This window comes from Hemiscyllium ocellatum, chromosome 36 (genome assembly GCF_020745735.1).
Source record: "Hemiscyllium ocellatum isolate sHemOce1 chromosome 36, sHemOce1.pat.X.cur, whole genome shotgun sequence".
Lineage (NCBI taxonomy): Eukaryota > Metazoa > Chordata > Chondrichthyes > Orectolobiformes > Hemiscylliidae > Hemiscyllium > Hemiscyllium ocellatum.
This window is the reverse complement of record NC_083436.1, coordinates 29,341,738-29,360,531: the sequence shown is the minus strand read 5'-3', so window position 1 is coordinate 29,360,531 and position 18,794 is coordinate 29,341,738. Positions and strand designations below refer to the sequence as shown.

At 39.1% G+C, this 18,794-nt stretch overlaps 1 protein-coding gene across 1 annotated transcript in view; it reads right to left on the bottom strand.

Annotated features, from left to right (window-relative positions):
• Positions 1-390: 390 nt before the first annotated feature.
• Positions 391-18,794, bottom strand: part of stx18 (syntaxin 18) — a 155,006-nt gene continuing 136,602 nt past the window's right edge. Inside the window, exons 8-11 of the mRNA XM_060851389.1 lie at positions 14,579-14,637; positions 8,673-8,742; positions 7,583-7,663; positions 391-1,013 (exon numbers count right to left, since the gene is read on the bottom strand). Of these exons, the coding sequence (XP_060707372.1) occupies positions 918-1,013; positions 7,583-7,663; positions 8,673-8,742; positions 14,579-14,637 (306 nt within the window). The 3' untranslated portion in view covers positions 391-917. The remainder of the gene's footprint in view (positions 1,014-7,582; positions 7,664-8,672; positions 8,743-14,578; positions 14,638-18,794) is intronic.

The following is an 18,794-nucleotide window of genomic DNA, read 5'->3' as shown; positions in this document are numbered from 1 at the left end:
GTCCATGTGGTGAAGATTACCTCTGCTAATCTTGGAGGAATACCATCCATTCTTTTAGTGAGTCATTAATTGTTTCCTTTATGGTCAATGACTAAGATGATCTGGTGGTCACCAGAGCTTGACTCATGTAAACTATCTAACCAAGATCATTAGTGAGCAATCAGGAGCGTGAACCCTAAAGTTAATTCTCTCCTCCTGAACAAAGAGCTGCTCAGGTTAATGCTTTTCCACTCTAGCCATTATTCGTGCTGAGCTGAGCTAACTGGTCAGAAACTTGGAGGTTAAACAATGTGCCTTAATGGTCTGCCTTGATCTATTTGGAGTTTATAACCCTGTTATCCTCAAGATAAAACTCTGTTTCCTACTGTTAAACAAATGATCACAAAGGGATTTTCATAATCCCAGAATAATACTTTTATTAACAAATTATGATCAATATACTTGACTTAATTAATAAGCCAACAGTTCGCATTTATTTCATGCTGACCAACAATGTGCACCACATTGAAAGCACTGTATCCTTGGAACTCGAAATAAAGTACCAAGAACTGCAAAGTGAAAGCCTCCTGATGTTGTTTCTGTTCACAGGTTCATTTCAAGACTTTAGAATTATAAATCAACATAATTAGATATAAGAGCACAAGAAAAGATTATATCTGACATGGCTGCCTGTGAAAAAATGATCATACACCAGATTTCCAATATAAAATAAAATTTCTTTTAACATGTCAATTTAAGGTTGTTACTAAACTGACAACACAAACATGTTATATAAATAATATTACAATTCATTCTAAGTGCTGATTTTAGATGTCATTCTGCTTGGTGCAAGCTCATCTCCTGTGAACAAGTTCTATATTATTAACATCAATAAAGTCCTGTTATTGCAATACATTGAGGACCCTTGACCATCACCATCAGCTGTCATACCAATCCAAGAAAAGCAGAGAGAAGGAACACATCACCAGGAAGAAGAGAATCCACACACGAAATCCAGCATTATTTTTGATTGCCTGTTGGGACAAAAAAAAACATTACTTTGTCATTTTTTTTTAAACTTTTACATACAACAATTCAATTTGCAATAAATAATTCCAACCGAAATGTTCAGATTAAGTATCAACTCATTTGTTTGTTACAATCCAGTTGCTTTCCTACTAAGAATTGTGACAACAGTGGAGGGAGATAATAGGATATTAAGATAGGCTGGTTGGGTGAAATAAAGCAGGAAGAGGTGCCTAGAGTTTTCAACTGAACAAGGAACTGAAGGGCATCTGCTATAGATTTTGTGTGTGTGTGTGTGTGTGTGTGTGTTGGGGGGGAAGCTGGTTGGTTGATAGAGGGGACAGTCATTGCCCCTCCCCTTTTCACTCTCACTTTTGTCATTGATTTCCATATCCAAACAATCATTTGTCTATCCTTCCATCCTGGTCCTAATAATGCTGCCTCTGCAGGAAAGAAAAGATTAAGCTATCCTTTGATTTCACCTTCTTGGTCTCCCATCTGATTTGAAAAGATAAGCAGTGCTTTGCTTTTCCTGTACTAATTACAGAGAATAATTTCCAACCAATGAAGGAGATGTGAGGGCTCTCAATGTTCTTGTGCAAGGGAATACTCCATACCTCAGATAGTTTTGGGACAAAATCCAATAAAATATGGAAATGATGGAACTGGTCTGGACACGTATTACCTTAACAGGAAACATCAGTTGGACCAATGCCATCATTGCCAAGTTTTACTAATTTGTTTTTCTTTTGCCAAGTAACATTTAAGAGGCATTTGGATGGGTTATATGAATAGAAGGGTTTGGAGGGATATGGGCTGGGTGCTGGACTAGACTGGGTTGGGATATCTGGTCGGCATGGACGGGTTGGACCGAAGGGTCTGTTTCCATGCTGTACATCTCTATGACTCTAACAGTGTGATTCTCAGGCTTCATTTAGCAAACAGAGTTTGAATGAAGTTTCCATCAGGGATTAATGCCCATAAATGTTGAGGGGGAAGAATTCCACGAAAACTTTCTATTATTTAAAAAATAATTTCCATACCTCAATTCTTTCTTAACTCCTCAACATTTACTAACATGGCTCCTGAATAAGTCTGTGGTTCAGTACAACTGCTCAACAGTGACACTCCATGGCTACAGCCTGCAATTGCACACTGGTTCATCATTGTGAAACTAATACCGAAAAGCTAGAGGGGGATTTGTGATACAATACCTGTCCGCATGGGCCAACTCGGGATGTGATGGTCAGAGCTGTGTCCTAACATGTCTAAAATGGCGCATGAATAAAAATATAATGAAAAACCTTACCGCGCATACAAATGGTACTGCAAATTAATGTCGACAGTTGTATTAATAATTTCCCCATTAGATTACCTTAATTCTACTTCACAGCGCACTTGTAATTAGGTTGTTACAACTCAACAAGTCCAGTATAAAAAAGGAATATGAAAATGAAGCACATGGAGATTTGAGATCCAAATATATTCTTTATGGATATTGGACTTATGAGAAAAATCATGAAGAAAGAATTAGAATTTTTAGCTGGGGCTTGGACCAAGTAGTTATATGAAGAGAAGCAAAAATATCATTGAATTTGAAATCATCAAATGCCAGTCAAGTAAAGCACTTATCTGCCAAATTCCAACCTCAAAGTGCGACCTAATCAAAGTAATCCTTAAACAACAAAGAGGTGAATAGTGGCTGAAAATCTGAAATTTATCACGTGCTATTGAATGGTCAACTATTTACAATCTGCAAAGCCTTTCATCCTCATCAGAGTTGCAATGGAAATGAAAAGTGGCTGCCACTACACCTGGGCTGGGCAAAGTCCTTTCTCATGTCTGAGGAAGTGGGTTCTCCTTGTGAGCAACGTGGGGTCCTTCAGTGCACAATTGCATTCAACACAGGACTAACATAAGATGTCTCTAATCACAGGATTGCATACGAACTACATTCAGTGACTAATTATGTCAAATACAAGTCCTGGCCGCAAACAATCTTGACCATGCCATTAGCCATCGCAAACTGATGAACAGTTAGATCTGTGAATCAGATGTGATTACAGGAAACATTTAAAGGGTTAGCTGCAGTCCACAATTCACAAGATAACCTAATGTCATAGAATCATAGAGATGTACAGCATGGAAACAGACCCTTTGGTCCAACTCATCCATGCCAACCAGATATCCAAACCTAATCTAGTCCCATTCGCCATCACTTGGCCCTTTTCCCTCTAAACCCTTTCTATTCATATACCCATCCGGGTGCCTTTTAAATGCTGTGGAGGAGCCGGTGTTGGAGTGGGATGGACAAAGTCAAAAATCACAACACCAGGTTACTGTCCAACAGGTTTATTTTGAAGTACAGACTTTTGTAGCGGTGCTCCTTCGTCAGGTTGCTAGCAGGGCAGGATCATAGGATACAATTTATAGTAAAAGATCAAAGTGTCATACAAATTATGTGATGCATTGAACAAATCTAGATTGCTGTGAAGTCTTTAATCACTTCGAATGGATTGCAGGTTTCGATTCATTAATATGTAATAAATCACCCTAATAGGAATATACTGTCTCTGGACTCTTGTTTTCTTATTTTTGAAGGCTTCCTATTTTCCAGCCGTCCCTTTACCCGTGAACATCTGCCGCCAATCAGCTTCTGAAAGTTCTTGCCTAATACCGTCAAAATTAGCATTCCTCCAATTTAGAACTTCAACTTTTAGATCCGGTCTATCCTTTTCCATCACTATTTTAAAACTAATAGAATTATGGTTGCTGGCTCCAAAGTGCTCCCCCACTGACCCCTCAGTCACCTGCCCTGCCTTATTTCCCAAGAGTAGGTCAAGTTCTCAAGTGGATGTACCTTCTCTTGTAGGTACATCCACATACTGAATCAGAAACTTTTCTTGTACACACTCAACAAATTCCTCTCCTTCCAGACAGAACCTAATTGACACTTGGTTGTTGCATGGAGCGATTATTGATTGTTGCTTAAATGCCAAGCATCCCCTGTTTGCTCCCAGAAGCAAATGTGGTGTTTTTGTTTGTTATTTCTTCTCCTTTGCTGTTTCATAAAGGTTAACATTCTCAACTGTTTGAAAGTGTCACATCATGTGACACTCCCACATCAAACAATGGCAAGGTATTATACAGTGCTGGGCATTAGGGAAAGAGAGGCAATTCTTCCAACAAGGTTCTAATATGATATGGTACTAAAGACTAGTAGCCTCTGGAGAAAGATTCTTGTAACTGCAGTTACTATGACAGTTGAGTAGACCGGTGATTATGTAAACTGGTAATGTGTTTATAATTATCAGAGTTTATTTGCAACAAAGCATTGTCTGTGCCACCTATGTGCTTACAGAAGCTTATAATTTCTGTTTCCTTTCTACTACATGTGCAATGAAGAGATATTCATCACGGGCAGTGTTTGACCAGGTGCATAGCTAGGCTCTACATATGGTGCCAGTGGTATCATCCCGGAAGGTCCCGAAGGCACTGGTAAGTGCATGGTAGTGCAACAGTGGCACCATAGAAGCATATGGATACAAAGTGAGGTGAATAGCAGAGGATTACTTGAGGACATTCACTGGACCTCACAAAGAGTAAGCCTTATGAAATAATCCGAAATCGATACTTGGCCAATTTTTGCTAAGATTCAGCCTATAGTTCCTTTCAGGCATTAAGGATCACAAGCTCCAACAACCCCTGGGTACCATGCCCTCTGTATCTCTCTGAACTCATTGTTTTTTCCACTCTCAACTGGAGCATCTCCTTCCAATCTTTTCCTCACTGACACTGAATGATCTACCCTTTTCAAAGGGACCAGTTTTATCCCAATGGCATGATGCTGCACTCTTCTGCTGTCACCTTTGCCTCCACTTCTTTAATCAGGTGCTCTCCCACTTCATAACAAACCTTTTCCGTTTCTCCATTTTCACCTGACACCCAGGACCTCTTTCTGGCCTCTTAGACCCTCTTTACCTTCTGATTGAGAACTGCCAGCTTGCTGCCTCAATTTTTCTGCTCTTTTCACTCAATCTAGCCTTCTTCTGATTTTTCTGCACTCTGTTCTTTCAGGTCTCCCTCAGATATTAGACCTGCCTACCAAGTGGGTGCTGTTGTGTGTTGAACCAACCTCTAATTTGCAACGGTGGAACACCAACCCTCAGACACTTCCTTTTACCACCTCCTGCACAATGACTTTGCCACTAAACATTAAGACACTGTTTCCAGAAAAGACACTGACCGTAGCTGCTCCAGTGAGATTCCCTCCATAACTTCTCACTTCATATTCTCCACTCCCATTCAGCTTGACTCTACATTCTTCCCAAGATAAACTGGACTGTCTCATTGGACCTATTATTTCAGTTCCCATTCCAGTGAAATGATTTCTTTCTTCCCTGACTCTTGTCTTTTATCCCCTCCTGTCTTTCCTTACCTACTTCCACTTCTGAGGGACCCTGTCACTTTAAATGTTTCTAATTTGCTGGTCCAATCTCTCTACACTCCATCCTCCATCATGATGGCCTGATGGCTCTCCAATTCTTCTTTGAAACAATGCCCATTAGCTACCACCTTGTCCACCTGGCTGAACTTGTTCTCTCATGTACATCTCTCTGACTCGAATGACTCATTGACTCTTACAGCTATTTCCACTACACTTCCTTATTCCGTACATCCTGTAAGGATTCCATTCCATTCCTTCCCAGAACTCCCAGGCCATGCTAACCAGCAACCAGATTCAGTTTCTTTCTGCCACCTGCACTGTCATGCTCTGTTCCCTGTAATCTTTTTCCCACCACTGTGCAAGGTTGTCTGAGGTCCAAACATAGCAGCAGCTTGTGGGACTGGGAGTCAATGCATCAATCGACATGTGCAGTCCCTCCAAGCCAAGATTATTGCTGTAATTCAGCCACAAAACTTGTCCTCCCCACATTTCCCTGTTCAGTATTCCAATGGATCCATTAACTCCATGATACTCTGGCCCACTCCTCAATGACTGCCCTCATAGGATGTTTGCATGCAAATATAGGAGATGTAAGACTTTTTCTGGCTCTGACCTTGTCCTGCTGCACTGTTCCAGTGAAGCTCAACCTAATTTTGAGGAACAGAACCTTAGCCTTTGATTAGGCAATTTAGGACTCAATATTGAATTTAGGAATTCCAGAATGTAATCTCTTATCCCCCACTTGTTTCCTTTTCTTTGCATATTTCAATGTTTTTCACTTTCAGTCAACAGTACATATAGAGGCATCTTTTGTTTCTTTGTCTGTTTCCTCTGGCAAGGTTAATGTTTTTGGTATGTAATCTCACCTATTGTTCATCTGATCAGGAATCTTCCTTTGTTTTGTCCAACCTGTGCATTGCTCAAAGGCTCTCACATTTCTAACTGCCCCCAGTTTTGACGAAAGCTCATGGAAATGAAACATTAACTCTGTTCTCTCCCTACAAATGCTACCTGATCTGCTGAGCATTTCCAACATTTTCTGTTCTTTCATTTCTTCAGGCAACAAAAATACATTTCTCTGGTACTATTCTCATAAATCTTCTGCATTCTCTAAGGCCTTTAACTTTCTTCCCTTAAAAAGGTTAATTATAGATTACAGATTATACTTATTAAAATAAATTCACTGACGCTTCTCCCTGAATCAGACAGAACTACCAATTATCTATGACCAATTTTTATAGATGCACCATAGAGAGCATTCTATCCAGATGCATCATGGCTTGGTATGGCAACTGCTCTGCCCAGGACTGGAAGAAACTACAGAGAGTTGTGAACATAGCTGAGAACATCATGCAAGCCAACCTTCCATCTATTGGCTCCATTTATACTTCTTGCTGACTCAGGATAGCAGCTAACATAATCAAAGGTGCCTCCCTCCCCGGTTATAATCTCTTCCATCGGGCAGAAGATACAAAAGCTTAAACACACTAACAGAATCAAGGACAGCTTCTTCTCCACTGTTATCAGACTTCTGAATGGACCTTTCAAATTTTAAAATTTAAACGTTGATCTCTCCCTTAGTGCACTCTCTCTGCAGCCATAACATTGTATTCTTCGCTCTGTTCTATTGTCCTAATACACTTTGTATAGTATGATCTGCCTGTACTGCACGCAAACAAAGCTTTCACTGTACATTGCTCCATGTGACAATAATAAATCAAATCAAATCAAATACACCAGAGCTAAAAGTCAAATCTCTGCTGGGTGTATATTGATCAAGGAGAGTTAAACTAAGGAACTTTGGAAGATATTAATTCTGGTGAAATAATAGCAATCTTCAGAAAGGAACAGAATTACCTCAAAATTCTTTCACGATAATAAAATTTATAATTGCACACGACAGTGGTGCAGTGGCAATGTTGCTGGACTAGCAATCTGAAGACCCAGGTTAACGTTCAAGGGACATGGGTTCAAATCGTATCATTATAGCTGGTGGAACTTCAAACTTAACGTAAAAATCTCAATAACACTGGTTTGTATTAATGACAGTTTTTAGAAATAATTTTGCAGAAATGAATTATACAGTGAGAGCTGCAAAATTTACATTTGTCAACCAGCAACAGCTGTTACCTCTCTGATGTCTTCATTCCCCTCTTTAACATTCTCAGTTGTACCCACCACGAGCTCATGAATGCTGTCAATCTCTTTCTCCTGCCAAGGAAGAAGAAAGAAGTCACCATTTGTAATTATTACATGACAAATATCACATGATGGCAATAATTTCCATTTCACTAACATGCAATATTACAGCAGCCAGCAACGTTCAAACCTTCACATTGCTGTACAAGAACGTGACAAATCTAAAATTAATTATGATGTATCTGGTATTTAAAATTACTGTGGCGCAGAGATATCATTTATTTTCAGTGATACAAAATGCCTATTATTTCAAAATATTGATTACACATTCATTGTAAATGCAATTTTTCATATGGGTTTCTATACATAAAAATGCAAATTTTGAAAGCAAGTTCAGGAACTAGCTGTTTTTATGGATTCAACAAAACCAGGAAGTGAGCAAAATATTGAAAAACAAAATCCATTATAAGCATCCTTAAAAATGCTCCAGTCATTTTATAGCAAAATTGATTGTACCAATGTTTTAAACTACAAGAAAGGTAAATGTGAATTTTAATCAATATTAAGTTGATAAATCTATAAAAATGGCATGGAGCATAATAAATATATCTCCAAAAAAGATCATTAGATGAAAGAAGACCCAGAGTAACAATTTATGTCTGACAGCAGCTCTCCATCACTCAAAAATCTGATTTGAAAAGCGTCACTGCACAGCGAAAACCCTGGCTGTCAATTTTTTTTTATTCCTGTTAAAATGCACTGTTGCATCTAAATTTTAAATGGTGCAATTTCAGTTGTTTCCAGCTGGGGTGAGAAATTAAATGTGAAGACCCCAGTTTCATTACATCACAACAAGTGCCTTGGAAATAAACATAACTAATAGCAATGAGTTGTTGTACAAGCATTACTTGGCTTCAAGCACATTTAAATTAATTCTGATTGATTCTACTTAATAGATGGTAAAGAAAAGGTGTGATTGAATTTGATCAATGCATTCAAATTTAGTGAATTCACCTGTGTTGTCCAGAATAAATTAATTTAGTGTGATAGTTATTACAACATAGTGTGAACCTTAACTCACCTGTTGAAGAACTTTGTCTGTAAAAATTTCTTGAAGCCTGGAGATTTCAACCACTTTTCCTTCAATTTGCCTATTTTTAGATTTAAAACAAAAGAGTTTATTTTGTGCTGAGTAAAAGGCAGCAACAGAAAACTCATTTATCTTTTGCTTGATTTGGGTTCAGGAGTTTGGGCTGATGCTTTTTGTTTTCATTTGAAATGAGTAACAAACGGATAATGACAATTTGGTGTTTTTAAAATAAGACATAATTCTTCTCCTGAAATCCCCATCACCAAAACAGATAATATTGTGCCAAGTCTCTTTCATATTCTTATTGCATATCACAGTAAATAATTCTAATTGGATTCTCATTAAGTGTCACAACTGAGAGTGTATCCTATTTAAACAACAGACAGCCTCCTGTACTTTTTGATTTTATTTCTGATTTCCAGAATTTGCTGGTTTCCTGTTTAGATCTTTGAACAATGGAGTCAGAGGTTAAGCTTTTGTTTTAGTTGAAGTTATTTTCAGTACTAGAATAGCTTGGGCATTACAACTTCTAAAATAAATCTTCTAAAACAATAACATGTCTTAGCCCCAAACTCATTAGATTAGATTTTCACTTACTTTTTCCATTCAAAGCTTCCTGAGGATTTTCTAAATGCTACATTGATAGACACCTAAATCAGTATCTACTGAAGATTAACACTATTTTCTTTGCACCCATACTAGGATTTCTTTTTAATCATTTATTTCCAGGTCGAACAGGATGCTGGTAAATCCACATTCTTTCCCATCCCTATGTGCCCTCAATTAGTGGTGACGACACTTGTTGACTCTAGCAGTGTTTGGGATGATGGTTTTTCCTGTCACACTCAACATCGATTGTTCTGCAATAGCTGTAAAGTTTTGATGGACTGAAGATAAACTACTATATAAAGATAAACACTTTAGCTAGAGATGTAAAATTGGATTCAGACTGACCAAGCCTGTTTTGCAAAAGAGATTTTCATCACATCTCTGTTGGTTAGAATCAAACCCATGTTCTCAGGGATGAGAGAACAGAAAATCTATGAAAACCTTGGTACTTTTCTGATGCTAAGATCTTACTTATCACTTCCCCAAACCTCTAGTTTTGAAGGAATGTTGATTTACTCTTTATCAATGCCCTGTTGCATCTTTTTGAAGTCTGTTTTATGAATGTTAATAATTCTAATTTTTGCTCATACATGAATCCCTCATCAACAAACACAGCCAGAAGAGCAACACGCAGCCTGAACAAATAGCTTTTGAATTCTGCAGTTCTCATTTAATATACTGGCAGCAATACTCTGGAACTGACAAAACAAATACCATAAACAAAGCTTCAGATCAGATCTAAGGGCAGAGTCTCAAAAATAATCACTTGCAAGCTGTCCAAAAATGCTGGCAGTGCATTCACACCGAGACTTCCATTCCAACTCACGGCACTACGCCTTTCATCTTAGATTAAGTTATGCTACCTCTGACCTCTGAACAGTGCCCAAATTTAAAACAGCTGTTGTTCTTTTTAGGTAGAGAGAAGAATATAAAGTAAATAACTAAAATAGCTATTTCTCAGAAGGCACAAGAGACAGAAAATTGGAAATGTTCTGAAGCGATACTGGCTACCTTGAACACACAAAAATAGGCAATGAAAAAGGTCAAAGGCCTTCACGTCCACAATTGAGCCTCATCTACAATATCATGAATTCCAGACCATTTATTTATTTTCCTGAGGGAGGTAACTGAGAATATGCATGAGCGGAAACCTGTGAAATTTCTCTTGAACCCCAAGGTAATATGGTAAAATTCCTAGTTATTAATCCAATATTAAAATACATGAAATTTGATGCAGGCCAGTATCATTCTGCTGGGATATCCATAGCCCTTGTTGCACAGTGTTCATTTCATTCATGGTAGCATGTGATTTTCTGATTCTGCACATGTCTTTCTGTCTGTTAATCCTCAGCAGATATAGATTTAGGTATCTGTCAATGAGTCTATTGAATAGAAGTGTCATTGCTTTTGCTAGGAGTATATATCAAAGATCCACAATTAAGGGGAGAGATTCTTTTAATCTCGGTCTCAACTGAAACATATTAATTTGTCTACTTCTGTTTGCTGGTTCTGCAGTAGAGGCCCCAAATTTACAAATTGTTGAAAATGGAGCAAAATAGTGAGTATGGTCTAATGATGGGCCTATGCACATGGATTCAGGAACCATGTTCAATTAGTCCCCCATGTCTAAATAATATGAGGTATGTAGCAGCCAGAAACACTACCTCTTTATTAGCATGGTGACTGGACAGGGGATGTCACTGATGCTAATTACAAGAGACGAGGGGCAGGGAATGCACGACAACTGCTATTAGCATTTCACTGGTGTTTAAATAAAGCTAGGTAGATAAAACATTGGAAAAGCTCCCTGATTATCAGTTATAGCTTTGGCGATACTGGTGAAGTTTGGTAGGAGCTGAAACCTCACTCTTCTCCCTGACTAGATGAAGAATCGCAGTTAGCCCCCTGGCAAATGTGGATCAAAATGTCAGAGCAGACACTGCCAGAAGCTTTGTCAAAGGATGTGGATGCAATGCAGAAAAACATTCAATGACCCCAAGAGGAACTTAAGGTATGATGCCTAATTCATACCTCTCACTGCACAATGCATTAGCCTGCAGAACTGTAATTTCAGTACTCACAACTATCCCCTCCCTATTTCTCATCAGTCTCTTCCAATTATTGCAGCACACTTCACTCTACTTCACTCTGCAGCTATTACATTACCCTGCATCTGCTAGCCTCATCAACACTTCCATCACTGCCTCACACGATGGCTACCTTTCCACACACTATTAATCTCTCTGAAATGCATGTCCTCAAAACATTTCAGCAGATGGATACTAACTCATTGTCTTCGTTCTTGCAAGGAAAATTGGCATTGAACATCAGGAAGCCACAGTAAGAGGCCAAGCATTCATATACATTCTGTCCACACTAAGAGACTATCACATACATTGCAGGCAGTGTGCATTTCAGGAATATGGTTTCTTCCAGAGGGATCTTAGCTAAATCACTCTTTCCCTTCTCAATAAAATTTCATCCTCACCTAACATGCAAGAAAACGAATGCAGATTTTGCTGGTCACTCATCTCCTTCTGCTTAGCCTTGTCAGAGCAAAACTGCAACTTATATTCATTTCACACCTTTAATCTAAGAAGGCACAAACTGAGGAAAATTAGACACTGAGCCACATAGGTAGTATTAAGACAGATGGTCAAAAGCTTGATCAGAGGCCTGTAGGCACTATAAAGAAGATTAGGGATAGGATACAAGAGCTCAGAGCTTAGGTGGCTGAAGGCATAATCTCTAGCAAGTGGGGCATTAAAATGGGTGTGAATAAAAGGTATGAAATAGAAAACAGCAGATTTAAAAACAAATCAGAAAGATAGCAAGGGGCAAAGCCATGAAGAGACTTGAAACCCAAGAATGAGAATTTTAAACCTGAGGCATTGTTTGACTGGGGCTCTAAGTAGATTATCAACCATAAGGGCATACATAAACGGGACTTGGTGCAAGAAACACAGAGTTTTGACCTCAAGTTTTCAAAGGATAGAATGTGGATCACTCACTCATCTAGGCTGAGAGGCTGACAGCTGACTAAGTTCAGAATCTAGAGCAGAGACATCTTGATTGGGAAACTCTGAGTACAAGCGTGCACTGGCAGACAGATAGGACTATTTAGTGTCTATACTATTTAAAATGCCCTGCATTGTTTATGGGACCAGCACATGATGAGTTAAAACATTTTTTTTTGCTGAGCATGGGATATATTGTGTAAGGGAGCCTGAGGCAAGTATATCCCCACAGACAAGGAGAGTGATGGAATGTGAGAGTCATTCAGCCCTCCCTGAATGGTCTGGAACACGTTAAAATGGTCACTTGTATTTACAAGGAATGGGAAGGGTTTTTGAGAGCAATATAACTATAGCAATTGGATATTTGGAGAGACTGAGGAGGGCTAAGTGCACCTTGCTGGGGTTACATTATTCTGCTGTCACTATGTATCTTTGTTTAAATAGGATTTATAGAGGTTATGCATGGAATGTAGAGATCAAAGTTTAGCATAGTATTGCAATGTTCATGAATCAGTTTATACCAGCTGGAGTTGTGAAATATGGTATGTCAATGTAAACCTAATATCCTGCACTGTTACACACCAATGGGTTCAATACACACATTTATAAAAATATATTTTTATGATTTATGGTGTTTAAAGTAACAAGAAAAAATTGAATGACTAAACAGTTCAACACCCAGGATAACACTGCAGGGTAACCTCATACCCTGATGCAAAGAAGGACATGTAAGACTTCTATACCTATAGAACACTTGGCTATAAACCATAAATGTCAATGTAAATCAGGCAGCCTGCCAGTAAGTCCATGTCCAATTTATGTGGGGTCCTCATGCACAATATCCAAATTGCACAGTCAACCATGGAGTGACTTGTCAGCACCATGAACGCTATATTCAGACCCCATTGACGGAAGCTCTAAAAACTTGGACAGAATCTTAGACTCGGCCTGGGCTCCAACATGTTCTTACAAACAATAATGATGATATGGCTTTTCAGCATGTTTGATCACTCCTAGTCAATCGTATCATACAGCACAGCAGGAGTACTGAATTGCAACAAATGCTGTCTGTAATCAGACTGACAGCATGCTTGCTCCCCCATAACATTTTCAAGCAGTGTCCTTGTTGGCATGGTTGAGATAATACATTCTGCTGTCAAGAGTGTGGTGCTGGAAAAGCACAGCAGGTCAGGCAGCATCTGAGCAGCAGGAAAATCGACGTTTCAGGCAAAAGCTGATGAAGGGCTTTTGCCCTAAATGTCGATTTTCCTGCTCCCTGGATACTGCCTAACCTGCTGTGCTTTTCCAGCACCACACTCTCGACTCTAATCTTTAGCATCTGCAGTCCTCACTTTCACATAATCCAGTCTGCTGCTAAGCTTTGTACAGTCAGAGCTCAGAGGATCATTCCCTTCGTAAAGCCATTGGGAATGTTACTCAGTGAGTCTCAGCACCGGTACTAGGTCATTAAAGACAGGCATCTTGTCTTATGTTCAGTAGAAGCAACTGTCCAAAGAAGAGTGATGAATTATCTTGATGATCATCTTATCTTGAATTTCATTTGTACTTCCTAGTCTTAGTTCTGTAAGGATAACATCCATGAAGTTGAGTGGGGGCATTCAGTTGACAGTTGTGAAGACTAGGATAAGTGGAAAAGTACAGCTGTGGATACTTTTGGAAGGGACAGAATATTAATGAGAATCTCACATCAATGATTTGCTGCCTGAGAGTTCTCTCAGCACCGCATGCTGTTCCTTTGCAGCCTCAGTTTGTCATTCCCTTCTTTGCATTCTTCCCTGATTCCCTCCAATGGTTCCAACCATTGTCCCTGTTTGAAAGCAAAGCTGTGAAGCTCACATTTCATTGTATTAATTGTCATGAGTTTTTGTCTTCAGCAAAAACATTGGGGAAAACATTGAACATGTGAGCATGCTAATTGGATGGTCCACATATAAAGTAACTGAATCAGTATAGATCATGACTTTATTATAGGATGTGAATTGCAAAAAATATGTCCCCGAAATAGTACAAAAATCTGACAGGGAGGACTGTGTGTTGGCTTTTACAATTATTCAGACTCAGACCGAATATGATTCATAATCTAGGTAAACACTTCTCTTCAAATATCCAGGAATTTAACATCTCTGTCAACTTACAATGATTTTCACGAACAGTTGACTGAAGCATTAGTTATATTAAAGCCTATATTAAGTCTGAATTGTTTCCCTTTTATGCTTTTCTGTCAAGAGAACCATATGATGTTAGAATTACCTTACTTCATCCACCAGGCTGTTCATCTCACTGACAAGACGCTGGTTTTCCTGCTCAAACTGCCAGGAATAAAGTGCAGTATCAATTATCATGCAAAATATAAAACATATGAATATTCTTAACAAGTCCACCTATCTCAGGTTCACTTATAATAACTGTCAACTTCAAAAAAGACAAACAAATCAATTTGTGACCACAGGTAGTTCACATCGACAAAGATGTTTACTTTGTTGACAACACTCACTATTGATGTCTGCATTTAACAGCCTTTCAATCATGTGCAATATGCTTTCCGCCTATACAACAAATCAGGATACTGAGGTCAGAGATGCACGAACACTGGAAGAATCAGTATGAATCCCAAAGTTCTCAATGACTCATCTCCCTCTTCTTTCAATTAAGCAATTCATTTATATTTACCTATAAATAGTAGTTATGCATGTTTAAAGAAAAGTTAATCAAACATAGGGCACATTCAGAATGGACAAATCACCAAGTTCAAAGGGACTGACAGATGAAAGTAATTCAGTGTGATGGAAATGTATGGGACACTTTCCTATCGTGCTCAAGAACTCTCAAATAACAAGTGAGCTCTCCATCTTTCGGCAGCACACTACATCTTCTATTACTGTAATCAATTCAATTCATAACTTTAAGTCTATTTACTTATGAGAGGCATCGAGATGTACAGCATGGAAACAAAACCTTCGGTCCAACTCATTCATGCCAACCAGATATCCTAAATTAGTCGTGTCCCATTTGCCAGCATTCGGCCCATCCCTCTTAACCTCACTTATTCATGTATACGTCCAGATGCCTTTTAAATATTGCAATTGTACTAGCCTCTGTGCGAAAACACAAAAGTACTTTCCATTAAACAAATGCTAGAAACAAAAATAAGACAGAATAAACTGCTCATGCAAGTGAAGATGGCAGGATAAACTCTGTATATGGAGATACTAAAATGTATTTGGTAGGGCGAGAAACCGAATACATTGAAAGCAATAATATGGAATGGTGACAGCTGCAATAGAATGGGACTATGTTCTGCTGCCTTTCAATGCTACCTCATACCCATATAGCAAGTGCCCCTAGATGTTACTGCAACAAAAACAGACTTAGATCAGTGATTGAAAATGTAACATTTATGCAGCATTTTCCAAAAGTTCAAATTCTCTTAAGGTGTTATAATTCAGTAGAATTATAATCTGTGGAGAAGCAAACAAGTTAATCAAATCAAATTGGAAGTCATTATTTTATTGTTTACAATCATTTCAATTCATTTCTATGGAATATTGATCCAAGGTACAGATGACTTCCATTAGTTTCAAACTTATATACAAGAGGTTTTGTAAATGATCTGTTTCTTTCTTGTAAGTTTTGGCAGAAAGAATAAAGCAGCATATTAGATTAGATTCCCTACAGAGTGGAAACAGGCGCTTCAGCCCAACCAGTCCACTCCGACCCTCTGAAGAGTAACCCACCCAGACCCATTTCCCTCTGACTATGCATTAAACACTATGGACAGTTTAGCATAGCCAATTCACCTGATCTGTACATTTTTGGACTGTGGGAGGAAACCGGAGCACCCGGAGGAAACCCATGCAAACACGGGCAGAAACTCCACACAGACAGTCACCCAAGGTAGAAATCAAACCTGGGGACCCTGGTGCTGTCAGGCTACAGTGCTAACCACTGAGCCACCGTGCCGCCCTTGAATGGGGAAAGGCTGTATATCTCTATTGTACAAGGGGATCTGGGTGTCTTGGTATATGAATCACACAATGGATCTATATGCACTTTTAGCAAGTCATTAGGAAGGCAAATGGAATATTGGGTGTTTATTGCAAGGGAAGTTGGTATAAAAGTAGGGGTGTATTGCTTTGGTGTAAAAGGCCTTGGAATGCACCTCATTACTTGAGAGAAGATATCATTGCATTGGAAATAGTTCAAACAGATTTCACTTGACTAATTTTTGGTTTGAAAGGATTAACTTATGTGGAAAGGAAATGCAGTTGGGCTGATAATCATTGTATTTTAGAACAGTGAGAGATGATCTTATTGAAATGTATAACAATGTGAGGGAAGCTGGAGGGGTGGATGATAAAAGAATGTTTCCCCTTCTGGGATGTCTAGAACTTAGGAACAAAGTTTAAAAATTTGGGCTTGCCTATTTATGACTTAGATGAGGAGAACACTTTTTCTTTAAGAGGGACATCAATCTCCAGAATTCTCTTTCCCAGAGAGCAGTGGAGCATGGGTCATTGAATATTTTCAAGGCTACATCACATAGATGTATCAACAAGAATGAAGGATTATAGGGCGAACAGACAGGAAAAGGGAATCAAAGCTACAATCAGACCACCCATGATTGTACTGAATGACATAGCAAGCCCAATGGCCCTGCTTCTAATCTGTGTTATTCAGTGGCTACTAAATTTGGCCATATGAACAGTTGAAATTACAGTTACCAACTCTTGTTCAGCACATTTCTGGAGGTTGAGTTGCATGGTCTTTCACCTCCAAGCATTCTCCATCCCCTCACTACTGCCACTGGTTGCCACATAGGCTGGTTCTCATGTGCACTGTTCTTCTTTAATCTAATTGCTTTCAGAGTTAGGGCATCACTGGCTTGACCACTGTTTATTGGCTTTCCTTATGTACCCTTGAAAAGGCTGTGAAGAGCTGTCTTATGGAACTGCTGCAGTCTTTGTGGAATGCACACAGGCTGTTCGCAGGGAGTGTCAAAATTCTGTCCCAGCAACAGTGAAGGAACAGAGATATAGTTTCAAGTCAGGATACTGTGTGGTTGGGAGGGAACTTGCAGGTAGTGGTGCTTCTATGAATCTGCTGCATCTATCCTTCTAGGTGGTCCCGGCTGTAGGCTTGAAAGGTGCTGTCAACAAGACTTGGTGAGTTGACACAGTGTAATTTGTGGCACAGTGTATATCAATGTTGGAGGGGGTGAATGCTGAAGCTGGTGGATGGAATACAAATTGAGTAGGCTTCTATATCTTGGATGGTACGAACTTTGAGTGTTGTTACAGCTGCACTCATCCAGGCAAGTAGGTAGTACTCTTGACTTGGGCCTCGTAGATGGTGAACAGACTTTGAGGAGACAAAAGCCAAATTCCTTGCCATAAAATTCTCAGCCTCTGACCTGCTTTTGTAGCAACAGTGTTTATATGGCTGTTTCAGTTCAGTTTCCGGTTAATGATGACCTCCAAGATACTGACAGTGGGTAATTCAATGATTGCAACACTTGGGAGACTGTCTGTGTGGAGTTTGCCCATTCTCCCCGTGTCTGTGTGGGTTTTCTCTGGGTTCTCTGGTTCCTGCCACAGCCCAAAGATGTGCAGGTTAGGTGGATTAGCCATGCTAAATTGCCCATAGTGTGCAAGGATGTGCATGTTAGGTGGATTAGCCATGTGAAAAGCAGGGATCGGGTCTGCGTGGGATCGTCTTCAGAGGGTCCCTGTGAACTTGATGGGCCAAATGGTTTGTTTCCACACTGGAGAGGTTTTATAAATGTCTAAGGGAGATGCTTAGGTTTGCTGTAGTTGGATTTGGGGTTATTGCCTGGTATTTATGCAAGATGAACATAACTTCAGTCATAGCCTGAATGATGTCCACACCTCTGATTGTTAAATAGCTCTTTTCTTTCATTACTAATATATCTAGAATTAATAAATGAAAGTGTTCAAAGAAAACAAAATTAATAACATTTATTTTCTTCTGGATTGCTTGCACCTGTGACAGGGACAGTAGCTTGGAACTCCTGGAAACTTCAAGGCAATGCCAAATGATTGGTAATCCCAGCTGCATTCAGTGCAGCAAGGCAGAGTTTGAATGAATATCATCTCAATAATGTCAGAGTTAAATGTCTTCACTTTGGAATAAATCCATAGGTTAGGCATATGGTTAATTTGCAACAGCTAGCCAAATACAATAAAGACCAAATTGAAAGCTATTAGTTTGGATCATTTAAACTGCCATTAAACATTATTCTGGATTAGTGGTGCTGGAAGAGCACAGCAGTTCAGGCAGCATCCAAGATGCAGCGAAATTGATGTTCTGGGCAAACTGTCAGTACTTCACAATTATACTTTTTAATTGTACTCTTCAGGTATTGTTAGTATAAATATACAGAAAAAATATAATGGAAGTGAGCCATCTGATTTATACCAGTATTAATGGTATACATTAGCCTCCTTTC